At 38.2% G+C, this 17,080-nt stretch overlaps 1 protein-coding gene across 2 annotated transcripts in view; it reads right to left on the reverse strand.

Annotated features, from left to right (window-relative positions):
• The window catches only part of MANBA (mannosidase beta), a 112,162-nt gene that overhangs the window by 46,558 nt on the left and 48,524 nt on the right, over positions 1-17,080 (reverse strand). For both annotated transcript variants that reach the window (XM_053923080.1, XM_053923079.1), the window contains exons 8-9: positions 4,148-4,299; positions 605-722 (exon numbers count right to left, since the gene is read on the reverse strand). In XM_053923080.1, the coding sequence (XP_053779055.1) occupies positions 605-722; positions 4,148-4,299 (270 nt within the window). The remainder of the gene's footprint in view (positions 1-604; positions 723-4,147; positions 4,300-17,080) is intronic.

The raw sequence follows: 17,080 nt of genomic DNA on the forward strand, positions 1-17,080 counted from the left end.
TAAAGCAGTAGAGGCAGCACAGTGAGAACAACGCCTGGCACTCAACGAACAGTATAAAGACCTGTCCCGTCATCATGACCATCAGCATTATCAATATTTTATAAATTATCGATATTTTTATAAGTACTACTCTTCTATGGAGAGCTTTGTATTTTATAACTGTAATACTAGAACTAAAAATAAACTTCCTTTGCTTAACTCTCACTAACACAAAACATGTTGGAAGGACTTAAAAACATTAAGCATGCCTCTACTTTATTTAATTTTATTATTTTCTCTCTCTCTAGCACTTGTTCTTCTCCTTAAAGTTAAAAATTTTTAATATTTTCTTTTCTTTTTTATGCATACTCTCATATTACAAAGAAAATATAGATAGCTATATACTTACATATAACTACTACAGAGAATGTCTATGAGTTAAAAATAATTAAATATTAATGATATTCGCTATCAACTATAGCTCTAGATTCTTAAGATGCCATTTATTCTTTTGCAAAGAATGGAACATCATTCCTGACTCTGAGAAAAGAAGGAATAAGCTATATCACCCTCTCAGAACACATACGGTAACACATTATGGAATAAAATGCTGTCAATTACTCACCATTATTCCTAGTTCATCACAGAGTTCATAGAATTCATCACGCTCATAAATTCCTCCTCCCCATACCCGAAGTGCATTCATGTTAGCGTCCACCGCAGACCGCAAAAGGGTGGCTAACCTATACAGGAGTTTTAAAACCAAATACTACTTTAAAAATTGGGGGATATTAAAAAAGATTTAAAACCATACAAACCATATCAATTGTAATTGATAAACACATTTAAAATCTCTGTTAGAAAAACACATTTTAAAGTTATGATGGTTTGGATAGAATGCTAAGAGACAAAATCATATACACATTAACCATAAGTACATACAATAAATGAACCTAGAAAAATTATGAGTGATATTTTCTCTGTTTTCTAAATTTTCAGCAATGTTATTATGCTGTTCTTAAAACTGAACTTTGCCTTAAAGTTATTCCTGTAGGAAAATATAGTTGTAAACTTTGGAAAGTATGTGGTAATGTTATATAAGCATTTCAAACTGTAAGACAAAAATCAAAGTCTGAAAGTCAGTACCTAGCTAGCTTACTCTTACCTCCTTTTTTACAATTCCTCTAGTCCAGTAGTTCTTTCTCTAGGAAACTTCCTTTACATTTATCTAATTCCTATTCACATTACCCTCAAGAAAGCCTAGAAACTCACGGCCACTTTGAGAGCATGCCCAGAAAGGAACAAAAAGACCAGTAACAGTCTTGCCAGGGACACAGAGTATCGGGCTCTCAAAAAGGGGCCCATGGGCAGGTTTTCTAATTGGCCCAGCTGTGCTGAACAGCTGCCACCAAAACCAGCCAGGAGAGGAGAGGGCCATTTAAAAAGGAAGAGAAACAGCTAATTATCTATGCCTATGTCTGGAGGATAATTTCATTTTAACATGAAATTCAAAACAATATATACATTTTGAGGTAAAAGGAAATTAATACAAGCTTGGGCAAAATTAGAGTTTAGTTACCAACCACATGTAAATTTAAAACATCAAATAATCTACTATCAATGCATACTTATATATTTGTAAACAAGTTAAATGTGTTTATTTTCACTTTACAAGGTTTATCTTTACTATCACAAAGACAATAGTTTACAAACCCAATAACAAAACATTTTCTTATATTGTTCTATTCTCAAAACTTCAAAAACTTACTTTAAATTTTTTTCAAGATCTAGAATTTTTTAAATTTCAGTTATTTTTATTAAGGTAAAAATAAAGAAATATGCAAATTATCTTAGCATGAACAGATAAATATGTGTTTTCATTTTTTAAAACCATGAACCAAAATATTTAAGGTGTTCTTTGAAAAACTGAGAGAAAACCCCAAACGTAATCATCTTTTTTTTTCAGGGACTAACTATCCAAAATGTGCATTAGGCATTGTCTTATTCCTCCAGAGAAAATATGTAAGAGTCTTGTAAAATTTGGATAGTTTCTTCCAGTCAAGATGGCAGCATAGGTAAACATGGCTGACCTCGCACAACTACATCAAAATTACAACTAAAACATAGAACAACCATCACTCAGAACTGTTAGAAATTGATTGAATGTAAGCCTGAGAACTATGGAATTAAAGAAACCACATCCATCCAGACTGGTAGGAGGGGCAGAGATGCAAAATGGGCTGGTCCCACATCCATGTGTGGTGGATAAAAATTCAGGAAGGATACCACGGGAGCAAAGAGTCCCAGCCCCACACCAGGCCACCAAGCCCAGGGTTGCAGTGCCAGGAAGGTAAGTCCCTATAACTTCTGGCTGCAAAAACCAGTGAGGACTGAGTTAGTGGAAGAAACTTCTAGAGTCCCAAGCAGTTCCTTTTAAAGAACCCACACACAGACTTACTCCAACTCACTCCCTCTAAGCTCCATCACCAAGGTAGCAGCTTGAAAGGCAACCGTGGCATACAGGGAGACACTGAAGTGTCTGGCATCCATGCAAGAGCTAGGGGACAGCTTTCTCCCAGACAGAAAATTAGAGGCCATTGTCCCCCCACAGAGCCATAGAGCCAGTAGGCTAAGTGCCATATCTGAGACTCCGTCAAACCCAACTTATAGGCCCACCCAAGCTGCTTTTCCATATGAATGGCTGGTTTTGGCTCTAGCTAAACAATTTCCTAAATCCTATCAAACAAGGAACAGCTGGCCTCAGTGAGCCCCATGCCCAGCACTAGCAGCAGCCAGCCTATATTCACAGCCTGGCTTTGCCTGAGAATTTCCAAGCCCAGCACAAGTAACAGCCATCTCAGATTGCTTTATAGCTCAGGCAGGGTGGCCCCAGGCAAAACACAGGTTGGTGCTGACCTTGGCCTGTACCACCCAGGAAACCCCAGAGCCAGCACACCCAGTGGACAGCTACAGACCACATTGGAGCACCACCACCCTGCCCCTGCACAGATGATCCTCCACAGAAGGCACAGGTTGGTGGTCAGTGGTCACAGCCAGTCCTTGCAGCTGACTGACCTTGGTAAAAACCTCCCATTGACCTGCCAAAAGCAATTAAGGCTCAACTACAAGAGGAGAGTATATTCAGCCCACATGAAGGGTACACCTCAAGCACCCAGCTTAGGTGATAGGGGAGACTGTGCCACTGGACCCTACAGGTCACCTACTACATTAGGCCATACTCCCAAAACAGAGAGTCATAGCAGCTCTACCTAATACATAGAAGCAAACACAGGGATGCTGTCAAAATGAAGAGAAAAAAAAAACATGGCCCAAATGAAAGAATAGAACAAAACTCTAGAAATAGAACTGATTTAAATGGAGATAAAATCTATTAGATGCAGAATTCAAAATACTGGTTATAAGGATGCTCAAGGAACTTAGTGAGAACCTCAGCAGCATAAAAAAGATCCAGTCACAAAGGGACTTTTTTAAGAAAAAGAAGAAAATCAAAACCATGAACAATAAAATGGCAATAAATACACATCAATCAACAATCGAATCTAAAAAACGGACTAAGCAAACAAGAATAAAAGCGACAGAATCATGGATACGGAGAGTTTTGATGGTTGCCGGATGAGAGGGGGATGTTGGGGAATGGGTGAGAAGGTGAGGGCATTAAGAAGTACAAATAGGCAGTGACAGAATAGCCCTGGGGATGTAAAGTACTGTATAGGAAATGGAGAAGCCAGAGAACCTGTGTGCATGACCCATGGACTTAAACAACACTGTGTGGATTGCCTGAGGGATTGGGGGCACTGGGTGGAGGAGGACAAAGGGAAAAATTGGGACAACTGTAACAGCACAATCAATAAAATATAATTTAAAAAATGAAAAATAAAAGTGGTTTTAAGGATTATAAATAAATAAATAAATAAATAGTGGATGGATTCAGCAGTCTCAAATAGTTTAGCTGGAAGACTATCTATACTTGATGAGAATGGAATATATAATTTAAAAATCCTTTCTATTCTAAAGTTTTTATCATCCTAGAATTCTATATTACCCCTCAGTTCCTTCTACTGTAACTAAAGAAAGTAGAACAGGTAACTCTTGAGCTTTGTGGGACTATTAGTAAAAGAAAAACAAGAAAAGAAAGATGATAACTTACAAGTCCAAGGTTACTCGATCCTGGAATGAATCTGCTGGGATCCAGTTTGATCCTTTCAGAAATATGGGAACTCCATTAATTCTGAAGTAGAAACTCAGACCAGGAGACCCTTCGATGGGCTCTTGTATCAGTTCCACGGTCCTAAAATAAACCTATTACGAAGAGAATTAAATACAGAAAATCAAATTGAAAACATGAGCAAAAGACACTTTTTTTAAAAAAAAGAAAGCAAACTTTTGAACAACTTACATGAGCAGAATTTAATGTTAATTTTCTATTTGCTATGAAGAACTTAGTGTGGAAATCCACATTTCAGAAAATATGTATATATAAATTATTGCCAAATTTTGTTCTTTCTCATTAAAAATAGATGCTATCAAAAATTTAAATATTGTATCTTCCTCATGAAATAGGCATTTTTAATTACAATAAAAGAACTATATTTGAAGATAACATTTCAAAATTAAAACAAAAACTGATACTATTTCACAAAATTGGGGCTGGGGGGAATGTCACCAGTTAAGCTGACACACCTTTGACTGAAAAACACCTTTTCATTTCAGTGTATTAAAACAGGCCAAAATGCACACTTTAGAATCAAAGAAATACAGCACAAGGTATTTCATAATTCAACAACTTTCCAATCTTAACAGCACATTGCTGTAAATCACTTTGTTTAATAGGCAATTTAATCCTAATTAATCATCACATTAAACTCACCATTTGAGAGTGTTTTGGCATGCTACTGGAGATGTAAGCAGTGTTCCAATTAGAAGATGGGATAGGAGCACACACTCCAATGCCATCATTACTACATGAGAGAAAGCTAAGACCTTTGTCCCTGTGATAGTCTAGCTCGGTTTCCCACAGTTAAGCACAAGCAGCAAGACCCCCAATAGAACAGACTGATGTTCTTATCCAAATCTTCATTCTTTCTGGTCATAAATTGGACCAAACAATGAGGAACGTGGTTCTATATCCATAAAGACTAGCCTTGAACCACGAGTATGCATTTCTTCTGTAATTAAAAAATTAATCAATCAACTTATTACATGTAACAAAAGTGCCCACCATTCTTCCATTTTCTTTTTTAATCAGCTGATCTATTTATGTTGTACAGATTAAATTCAAAATTGCTCAAGAGTTTAAAGAAGAGAGAAGGCCACATCCGCAGATGATGTAAGAGATAAAGTGTTTTTTGTCTAAAGCAAACACAAAATTCTATCTGTTTGCTAAAACAAAACAAAACAAAACAAAACAAAATCTTAGGTTTAACACAATTATTCAATTTTCTTTCAAAAGCTATGGTTACATAGATATTTCTCACGTGTTAGTCGTCCACAAATCTAAGTTAAGTTTTCTTATTTATTTTAGATATGCTTCATTCTTGAACACTGCCCAGTTAACTGAAAGGTGAATGTTTCTCCTAGATGTATTTATTTTATTTTTCTTTATTGTTGACAGTATTACAGATGCCCCCCATTTGCCTTCCTTCCCCCCTCCACCAAGCCCCACCCCCAACCCTGGCCTTCACTGCATTGCTGTCTGCGCCCATGGGCTTTGCATATATGCACATATGCTCTTTGGCAAATATTGTACCAATCTTGCTACCAACCTTGCATCCCCAGAATAAATCCCACTTGATCATGGTGTATGGTTTTTTTAATGTTTTGCTGGGTCCAATATGCTAATATTTTGGTGAGGGTTTTAGTGTCTATGTTCATCAGGGATATTGGCCTATAATTTCCTTTCTTTGTAGTGTTTTTATCTGGGTTTTGGAATTAGAATAATGCTGGCCTCATAAAAAAGAGCTCAGAAACCTTCCCTCTTGAATTTTTTGGAATAGTTTGAGGAGAATGTTCTTCCATTTTCTTACCCTTGCCCTCATTAATATGGCATGACAAAACATATCAGAGTTAATTTTATGAGAAGACACAGAATAAGGCCTACATGAGGAGGACTAAGACACGGAATTACCACACCTGTTTTAGGGCTGCAAAATATAAAAATGTACAGTGACTTTCAGAGGTAACTTTTAAAACACCTTAAAGGTGGATTCAAACATCTAGAACTTCAATTCTGTAAGTGTGGCCAGGGGACTACCTTTGAGGGGGTCCCTGAATTTAAAACTATTTTCATAGTAATGCTAAAATGTTGCCTTTTTCCCTCTCCCTCTTTTGATTGTACAGTGGAGTTTTCCAGAAGCTACATGATGTGTGATGGCATCATCACTCCGACAACTCATAGAATGTGTGCTTGTATATTCTGGTGTGCTCTATCCCACAGCAGAGGTTTAGGATATGAAGAGGTTTGTTTTCAGAGATAACTCAGGACTTCTACTGTGTTCTGACTAGCTGTCTCTGGCTACTCCTGCTAGAATCTCTGTAACTTCCTCATTGCTCAATAAATTCTTATTTTGAATCCCAAACTTTTCCTTGCAACCTACACAGAAACACAAAAGGATTGGTATCTTTTAACTCACTTCACAATAATATGAAATTTTCAAATAAAAACACATTTTACTGTTAATTAAAACTTATTATAGTTTAATAAACTTTATCTTATTCTAAAAGATGATTTATAATATACTTTTTCCTAATTTAAGGATGAACTGTTATCTTAAATTGAGATTACAAGACTAACATTTTCAACCTATAGCCACACTGTCTACATCTAAAAATGCTGGGAAAAAAAAACAAAACTGATACATCAGAGAATCTTCTGAATGTGATATCATATCATGAAATGTTTCAACAATTGGTACTCTCAGTACACCAACATTTTTCAAATAACTGATGCCTTATATTACAATATCACACATGGGTAAAAGATCTCTTAAGGGCCCTGGCTGGTGCAGTTCAGTAGGTTGAGCGCTGGTCTGCAAACTGAAAGGTCGCCAGTTTGATTCCCAGTCAGGGCACATGCCTGAGTTGCAGACCCAGTCCCCAGGTGGGGGCATGTGAGAGGCAACCAACTGACGTTTCTCTGGCACATCAATGTTTCCTTCTCTCTCTTTCTCCCTCCCTTCCCCTCTCTCTGAAAATAAATAAAGAAAAAATTTTTTAAAAGATCTCTTAAGAGTGCAAGATATACAAATAGAAGTTAATGTAATAGAGGAAGAAGGGTTCATTGAAATGGCTTCAGATTCCACATTGCAACTAATGTTTAAAAAACTACCACTTGTTAAGTTTCTAGTGAGGGCAAGGGTAAGAAAATGGAATAATGTCTTCCTCAAACTATTCCAAAAAATTCAAGAGGGAAGGCTTCTGAGCTCTTTTTCATGAGGCCACTTTTTTATGAGTGCAAGCAGTTGAAAAGGCTACTAAAATACTCCTCTTCTCCAGCTACACATCTTCGTCGTCAGATTTTCTTTGCATGTTTCAGTGAAAACAACATACTGCACGTTGAATGCAGAAGCAGATGAGAATCCAGATGTCTTCTATTCAGCAAGACATTAAAGAGATTTACAAACATGTAAAAACAATTTCATTATTCTCACTAAACTTTTGTTTTGTAAATGTATTTGCTTACATAAAATAACTCATATAGTAACATGTCATAGGGTTATTACTGTGATTTGAAATGAGTAAATATCTAATTCTCAGTTTTAATATTTACACACATAAGCAAATTCACTTTAGGGTTCTCAATAATTTTCACAAATGTAAAGTGGTTCTGAGTCCAACAAATTTTGAGAATCACAAATCTAGAAAATAGAACTCATTAATTTCTTGATTAATGCTACGCATAGTATTAACAAGAAAAAACACATCTTCCAACACGTTTTTTCTTTTCTCTGCAAATATTGTCACGAAAAGACAGCTAGTTCTCCCTCCCAACTCCTGCAATAACAATTTTACACCCCAGACCAAGTGAACCCTAACCACCTGACAGCGCCTCAAGGGAGAGGCAGTGACTAACACCACCTTTCCCTCTGGGCGTGGGTTCTTTGACAGGTTAAAGGCTGTTGGCCTTTGATTAGTGTCAGCAATTCTTCATGTCCCTGGGCAGCTTTGATGGGTAACATAAAAGCCTTTTCCTACAGCAGGTATTTTACTGCAGAGAAAATAACGAGCTCTCAAAGAGGATTTTTGAAAAGCCCCTGAAGTAACTCATATTTTCATCCAGAATGAATATATTGTCTTCTTACAGGAACAAAAATATTTTATACAGTCCAACAAAATAAATTACTATCTGAAAGGGAATAAAAATGTATCTAAGAACCTAAATATGTAAGTTAAGCAGTTTTAATTTTAAATTTTTTAATTTCCAAATTTTTCTACAGTTCAAGGTTCTATTAGCAACTCAATAGCTGAGTTTTTTTTAATTAACTTCTTGATTTTAGTTTTAAAATAGAAAGATTAACTTAAAAAGAACAGGATATGTGTTCAATTTCTTGTACAAAATTGCCTTTTCTTTGTTTGTAACTTATCTGTAAAAGGTTTCCCCTACTGTCAAAAAAATACGCGTGTTAGTAATTAGGACTTCATTCCTCCATGTTTTCTTCCCTTCTTGTCATGGTCCTGAAACCTTATTTTAGAAAATTGATCAAGTAACATGTTGCATGCGGCTTACTCTGGATATATCTAAGCCCTTCTGCACATCTAAACTTAGGTGGAGCTGGTCAAGTGAGGGAACGTCTGGGTTGTGCCTTTTTTTTAAGTAGTTTTCTGTAGGAGCTGTCAGAATGTGGTTGACGTGTGGGGCTGCAACTCTGCGTGGACTACGGACAGTCAACAACATGTACTTAAAAGTTGCACTGTTGCAAAAACGGTGCCGTCCAGGTACTCATACATTATTGTTCTTGTACTGCTGGTCCCGTACCAGAAACATTTTTACTGTTACTTGCTTTTTAAACTTTGTCTAGCCACTTAAAGAAAATCTGCTTATAGCGTAATTTGCCTCAAATCCACTCCAAGTTGTATATTTGTTTTCAAATAAAAAAGTTTTACCCCCCAACCCCCACCCCCAAAAAAGAACAGGATAGCTGGATGGATTTTTAAGGCAAGAGTTAGGAGTTCCTTAACCAAAGGACAAAGAGGTGTGTAGCTGATAAGTAAATAGTGTACTTCTCAAATTTTTTTCTCCTGGCAGACGAAGCAGATGATGATGTAATGAATCATGAATTTACAAACTGAGTTTTACTTCTAAGTTGTTTGTAATCAAATACTTAAACAGCTCTCATAAAATCACTAGATTTTTAAGAATAATTTTTTTTCTTAAAAAAAAAAACACCTATTTCTAAACACTGGCAAATGTTACCTGAAATACTTCTCAAATAATTTTTATGGATTTGGAAAACACCCATTTTAAAATCATTTCACATCTACTATCATGCAATTTTAGAGAAAACCAAACACCATATTTGTCTGCTCTGAAAGTGCTCAAACAGGCAGAAGTACCCTACAAGGAGCCCCCCTCAAACAGGCCTGTACAGGATGACACGAGAGAGGCTTGCCGTTAGCCACAGAAGTTCACAGACAGCACAGAGTGAACGCTTAGAGTTTACATCAACATCATTACCTTGTATCTTTGTCGCCAGATGTATATTTAGTGTATCTAACACTAGGTAGGATTGCGTTTTAACACTCCCTCTTCTATATGACAAAAGTAATTTCAGTATTAATAGTGAAATGACATGAATAATAATAATGCCCAGAAAAAAGATCCAGACACTGAAGGCTTTCTTATGTGTAACTCTATACAAATAATCATGCCATTTTTAAGTAAAATAAATATTAGAGTATACAAAAAAGTAATTGATTCCTGTATTTGATTCATGTATTTTTGAAAAAAGAAAATAGCATATCTACATACTGGTTTGTTAAAGTAATGAATAATAATATGTGCTATATTGAGCCTTAACATCTAAAAAAGTCAAGAATTTGTCAAAATTCATTTTTTGCATATATATGTTCTGTAAAGAAGATGGCCAGATTTGTCCATTTATCCCTGCATAGTCGATGGGAAACACCTTTTTATTAATTTTAATTTAGAAATATTCTCTAAAATGAAGCCAAAAATATATAAATATTTTGGGAAAGTACTAGACACAAAGATAAGTTTCTTGGAGATTCATAAAAATCCCACTTCACAATAAATTCTCCAAAATGAAGTATTATCCATGCCTCTGTTTCTTGGAAATCCATTCAAACTGCTTACAAATGCCTGTAGGGTTGAAAATTTTCTAATTAATTATTTCTTCTGAAAAGTCAGGGGAAAAAAATGGCTGAAAGATACTGAACAAGACATCGTTTGATCCACTGCTTTAGAACAGGTGTCTGGTTCTTGGTGAGGATGGCTGGGTATTGAACATTGCTATTTTGCTTTCTCTGGGCAATGTAAGATCAGTATTTTTTATTGTTTCTCCTTGCACTTTGCTGCAAAATTTGATTGTTTTTCCTTAATAAATGTCCATTTCCTTACATTTTGTTGTTGCACAGTAAATAGACTTCACAAAAATTTCTGTGCACTTATATTCAAAAAGTTTTAAAGCTTGGTATTTCACCGTACAGTACATTTTCAAGGCAGATTCCCGCTATTTGCAAATACATTTGTATCTAATTACCTCGTCTGAAATTCTACATGAGGGAAAAACATGTAATTCAGAAGAGAAAAACTGCACTGAGGACAAAACCTGAGCTGATTCATGGGGCCACATTTTCTTTGGATCATGCAGGGGCCACATTTTCTTTGGATCACACATACTTCAAAGTTGAGATTACCTTCTCAAAATTTAGCTTTATTCCACCCCAGCTTTATAAATGAGCATTCCATCTTGTGTAGAAAAACTTTCTGCATTTCTTTCAAATGATGAGATGAGATTAAAAAGAATGAATAACATTTTTCCAAAGGTTCGGAAAATGTCACACACAAAGAAATGTTTCAGGAACTTCCGGCCAAGATGGAGGTGTAGGTAAACACACTGTGCCTCCTTGCCCAACCAAAAGAAGGATAACAATTTAAAAACAAAAAACAACCAGAACTGACAGAAAATCGAATTGTATGGAAGTCTGACAACCAAGGAGATAAAGAAGAAACATTCATCCAGACCAGCTGGAGGGGCAGAGACGGGCAGCCTGGGTGGAGAGGACTCGCGGCTAGGCAGCAGCTGGCTGACCCAGCGAGGTGGCGGATTGTGGAATGGAGCAGGCCAGGCTGAAGCTAGCCAACCCCACAAGGTGGTGGCTGGCAGAACCTGTGGCCCCACATTCATGCCTAGATAAACTGGGAGGAACGGCAGGGGGGCGAAACAGACTGCACAACCACGGAAATGAAGCCTCAAACCTCAGATTGAGAACACCCGTGAGGGTTGAGGCGGCAGCGGGAGAAACTCCCAACCTCAAAGGAGAGTTCGTTGGAGAGACTCACAGGGGCCTAGAGCATGCACAAGCCCACCCACCTAGGGAATCAGCACCAGAGGGGCCCAGTTTGATTGTGGGTAGCGGAGGGAGTGACTGAAATCCGGCACAGAGTGGAGCAGGCGCCATTGCTCCCTCTCAGCCCCTCCCCCACGTACAGCGTCACAGTGAAGCTACCAGCGTTCCCCCACCCCAGTGAACACCTAAGGCTCCACCCCTTTAAGTAACAGACGCGCCAAGACAAAAAAAAATGGCCCAAATGAAAGAACAGATCAAAGCCCCAGAAAAAATACAACTAAGCAATGAAGAGATAGCCAACCTATCAGATGCACAGTTCAAAACACTAGTAATCAGAAAGCTCGCAGAATTGGTTGAATTTGGTTGCAAATTACATGAAAAAATGAAGGCTATGCTAAGAGAAACAAAGAAAAATATACAGGGAACCAATAGTAATGGGAAGGAAACTGGGACTCAAATCAACGGTGTGGACCAGAAGGAAGAAAGAAACATCCAACCAGAAAAGAAAGAAGAAATAAGAATTCAAAAAAATGAGGAGAGGCTAAGGAACCTCCAGGACATCTTGAGACATTCCAACATCTGAATTATAGGGGTACCAGAAGGAGAAGAGGAAGAACAAAATGTTGAAAACTGATTTGAAAAAATAATGAAGGAGAACTTCCCCAATCTGGCAAAGGAAATAGACTTCCGGGAAGTCCAGGAAGCTCAGAGAATCCCAAAGAAGTTGGACCCAAGGAGGAACACACCAAGGCACATCATAATTACATTACCCAAGATGAAACAGAAGGAGAGAATCTTAGAAGCAACAAGAAAAAAAGGACACAGTTACCTACAAAGGAGTTCCCATAAGACTGTCAGCTGATTTTTCAAAAGAGACCTTACAAGCAAGAAGGGGCTTGGAAGAAGTATTCCAAGTCATGAAAGGCAAGGGCCTACATCCAAGACTACTGTATCCAACAAAGCTATCATTTAGAATGGAAGGGCAGATAAAGTGCTTCCCAGATAAGGTCAAGTTAAAGGAGCTCATCATCACCAAGCCCTTATTATATGAAATGTTAAAGGCATTTATCTAAGAAAAAGAAGATAAAAAATATGAACAGTAAAAATGACAGCAAACTCACAGTTATTAACAACCACACCTAAAACAAAAACAAAAGCAAACTAAGCAAACAACTAGAACAGGAACAGAACCACAGAAATGGAGATCACATGGAGGGTTATCAACAGGGGAGCGGGGGGAGAAGGGGGAAAGGTACAGAGAATAAGTAGCATAAAGATAGGTAGAAAATAGACAGGGGGAGGGTAAGAATAGTATAGGAAATGTAGAAGCCAAAGAACTTACATGTATGACCCATGGACATGAACTACAAGGGAAGAATGTGGGAGGGAGGGGGTGGGCAGGATGGAGTGGAGTGAAGGGGGGGAAATGGGACAACTGTAATAGCATAATCAATATATTAAAAAAGAAAAAAAAAGAAATGTTTCAAAAAGAGCATATTCCACAAGGTTCAAAGAATGATTTTCAGGAGGCAGAAGCAACATTTGGGATTACTCTCTGATTTTTCTATGGCCTCCTGTGTGAACAGGCCGTGCATGCGGCACTCTGGCAGCTCTGACCACAGCAGAGATTTATGAAACCATGATCCACTTGTTTTGAGATATCTTCTGAGTTCAGCAGCAGTCCTTTCAGAAATATGAGAATCACACCACCCTCTATATGAACACGGCTGATTAACTCACACATTTGATCTCTGTATGAAGCATCTGGAGTGCCAGTAAACAGAATTCCAGGCAGCTCCAAGAAGGAGGCAAAGTAGGTGGAAGTTACACTCATTCTTTCCCAGAACCAAACTGAAATTACAACCCAATTATAGAACAATCAACATGAATAACCAACTGAAGAGTAGCTGAGCAGATAGATGTCTTACAACCAAAGATTTACAGAAGTCACATCAAGACTGGTAGGAAAGCCAGACACATGAAAAGGGCAGGCCCCACAGCCGTGTGCCGGGGAGGGTCCCAAGCAGGTCTGGGCAGGATCACAGGGTGTCAGAGATAAACTGGGAGAGACTGAGGTGTGTGGCATTGGAGCAAAGACCATTTTTTCACTGTGTATCCAACCACGACCACCATTCCTATGCAAAGCCCTCCCTCCACAGAGCCAAATCTTAACCTGTTTTAGCCTCATGAACTGTACTGGCCTCAAACCTGATGACTCCCTGAGGCCCTGACCCACCACAGATGTCCAAAGACCCAGGCAGGTGGCGACTGGCCTAGAAGTACACTGTGAATTTTGCTGATTGGCCTCAGACCCAGCATTGCCACCAAGTCTGAATCCATATCAACCTGGTAAACACCACTCGTTCCTTCCTGGTAACTCACTGTGAAACTACCTCATGCCACTCATGTACTGCTAGACTCTCTTTCACTGAGTGAGCCTAACAGGCAGCTGACACGCAGAGGCAGACCTCAGGGATCCTTTCAGCCTTTTGCTGACCTGTGTCAGGCTTGGTGTTGGTGGAAGCCAGGCTCAGTACACAGCTTAGCCCTCCCACATGCAACAAGGGTCAGCAGAGGCAGCCGTCAACTATGGATTACTTTGTAGCTCCTAATAGGTAGCCCAGGGCCAAAGGCACCGTCTGACATTGATATGCTCTGGAGCCTTTCCCAAGGAGCCCCCAAAACAACACACCCAGTGGTGGGCTCCATACCACATCAGAGCACAACACAGTTAACTCCACAAGCAGCACTGCCAAGGGAGATCTCGGCAGACACCAGAAACTGCTGGGGCAAATTCCATTTTGTGGGGTCAACCCCCAGAAAGCAGCTCATACACTGTGGTCAAAATCAATCCTCATAATCAGCCAGCCTAAAGGTCAACTGCACCCATGATAGGCCAATAGCAATCAAGACAAGTACAACAGGAGGGCTCACAATAACGTACATAAGGGACATGCCAGAAGCACCTAGCTCAGGTGATCATGGAGAAAGTGCCACTGAGCCCCACAGGACACCTACTACATAAGGCCACCATACCAAGACAGGGAGACATAGCAGATCTACCTAATACACAGAAACAAATACAAAGAGGCAGCCAAAATGAGGAGACAAAGAAACATACCCCAAATGTAAGAACAGAAGAAAGCCCCAGAGAAAGAACTAAATTAAATGGAGACAATCTACCATATTCAGAGTTCAGAACAGTGGTAATGAGAATGCTCAACAAACTAAGAATGGATGAACTCAGTGGGAACTTAAACAAAGGGACAGTAACCATAAAAAAGAACACAGTAACCATAAAAAGGAATCAGTCAGAAATGAAGAATACACTTAGAAGGAATAAAGAGGAGATTAGACCAAGCAGAGGATTGAATCGGTAATTTGGAAGATAAGGTAGTGGAAAATACACAATCAGAACAGCAAAGAAGGAAAAATTAAATAAATAAATGAGAATAACTTAAGGAACATCTAAGAAACATCCAACATGACAACGTCTGTGTCATAGAGGTACCAGAAGGAGCAGAGAGAGAACAAGGGATTGAAACCCTATTTGAAAAATGATGACTGAAAATTCCCCTAACCTATGCAAAAAAAAAGACGTGAAAGTTCAGGAAGCACAGAGAGAGTCCTAAACAAGATGAACCCAAAGAGGCCCACCCCAAGACATACCATAACTAAAATGCCAAAGGTTAAAGACATAGAGAGAATCTTAAAAGCAGCAAGAGAAAGACAGTTACCTACAAGGGAGTTCCCATAAGCTGTCAGCTGATTTCTCAACAGAAACATTTCAGGCTAGAAGGTATTGGCATGAAATATTCAAAGTAATAGAAAGCAAGGACCTACAACCAAGACTATACTACTCAGCAAGGCTACCATTTAAAATCGAAGAAAAAATAAAGAGCTTCCCAGACAAGAAAAAGCTGAATTTGTTACCACCAAACTAGTATTACAAGAAATGTTAAAGAAACTTAAGAAAAAAAAAAAAGGAGGAACATAAATACGTATAGTAAAATGGCAATAAATATGTACCTATCAATAATCACTTTAAATGTAAAAAAAAATTAAATATTCTTATCTAAAGACATAGGATAGCTGAATGGATAAGAAAATAAGACCCACATATATTCTGTCTACAAGAGAACCACTTCAAATTGAAAGACATACACAGACTAAATATTTTGTAAAGGGATGAAAAAAGATATTTTATACAAATGGAAAAAATAAATGCTGGGATAGCAATATTATATCAGATGAAATAGGCTCTAAAGCAAAATCTATAATAAGAGACAAAGAACAACGTTACACAATGATGAAGAGACGAATCCAACAGGAGAATATAACCCTTGTGAACATCTATGCACTCAACACAGGAGCACCTATATATACACGTCAAATCTTAATGGACACAAAGAGACAAGACTAACAGTAACACACTCGTGGTAGAGGACTTTAACCCCTATTGACATCAATGGTTAGTTTTTTCAGACAGAAAATCAATAAGAAAACAGTGGACTCAAATGACAAACTAGATCAGATGGGTTTAACTGATATTTACAGAGTGTTTCCCCCTAAAGCAGCAGAATATGCATTCTTTTAAAGTGCACATGGAACGTTTTCCAGTATAGACCACAAAACAAGTCTAAATAAATTTAAGAAGATTGAAATCATATCTTTTCTGACCCCAGTGGAATGAAACTAAAAATCAATTACAAGAAGAAAACTGAAAAGCACACCAACACTTTCAGGCTAAATTACATGTTACTAAAGAATTCCACTTACAGAACAACTTTCCTACTACCACTTACACAGAAAACTTTCTCTTTTGTTTAAAAATCAAGTTGGTTTCCCAAACTGATAACGCTGACTTTCCCCGACTCATACTCTAAGGTCCCTCTTGAAATGACTTTTTTGACAGAATTTATATCCCAACACTTATCTTTTATTTTTAATTAATTTTTTAAGTGCCTATTGACTTTTCCTCATATTACCTCCCCTCATACTTAAACTATTCATCCCAAAGTCACTCCTTTCAACAACAAAATAAAACTCAGTCAAGACATTCCTCCCTGTTCACAGCAAAGTGCAGTCAGCACTTTCCCCTCCCTGCAGGCCTGCATCCTCCCTCTGATCCAGTAAATCTCTGCTGCTTGGACTGCACCCACATTCTGTCCTTCCCCAAGGCCTTGTCTAAGGCAACTGTGCTCCTGTCTTGGGACATACTCAGAAAACAAAACATTAAAGTCTCAATGTCAGAGAAACAAGAAAGATATAAAAGTAAAGTAAAATGGATTTCAATGAGATATTTCAAAAATAGGAATATTTTTGCATAAACCAAGTTGTTGGTAACAATGAAACCATCAGGATGCAAGGGCCACGGAGGTGAGATAAGAGGGGACCTCTGATGAGAAAACAGAGTTCCCTCTGACACCACACTGCATGGTGGCGAGCATGTGAATATGTGCAGCAAAGGTGAAACACAGCCACTGAGCGGAAGGCAGTTTAGCATCCTCTCTAGAAGCTGAACCTAAGCACATGCTGTGAGCCAACAATTCCA

Source organism: Desmodus rotundus, chromosome 4 (genome assembly GCF_022682495.2).
Source record: "Desmodus rotundus isolate HL8 chromosome 4, HLdesRot8A.1, whole genome shotgun sequence".
In the NCBI taxonomy this organism is placed as follows: domain Eukaryota; kingdom Metazoa; phylum Chordata; class Mammalia; order Chiroptera; family Phyllostomidae; genus Desmodus; species Desmodus rotundus.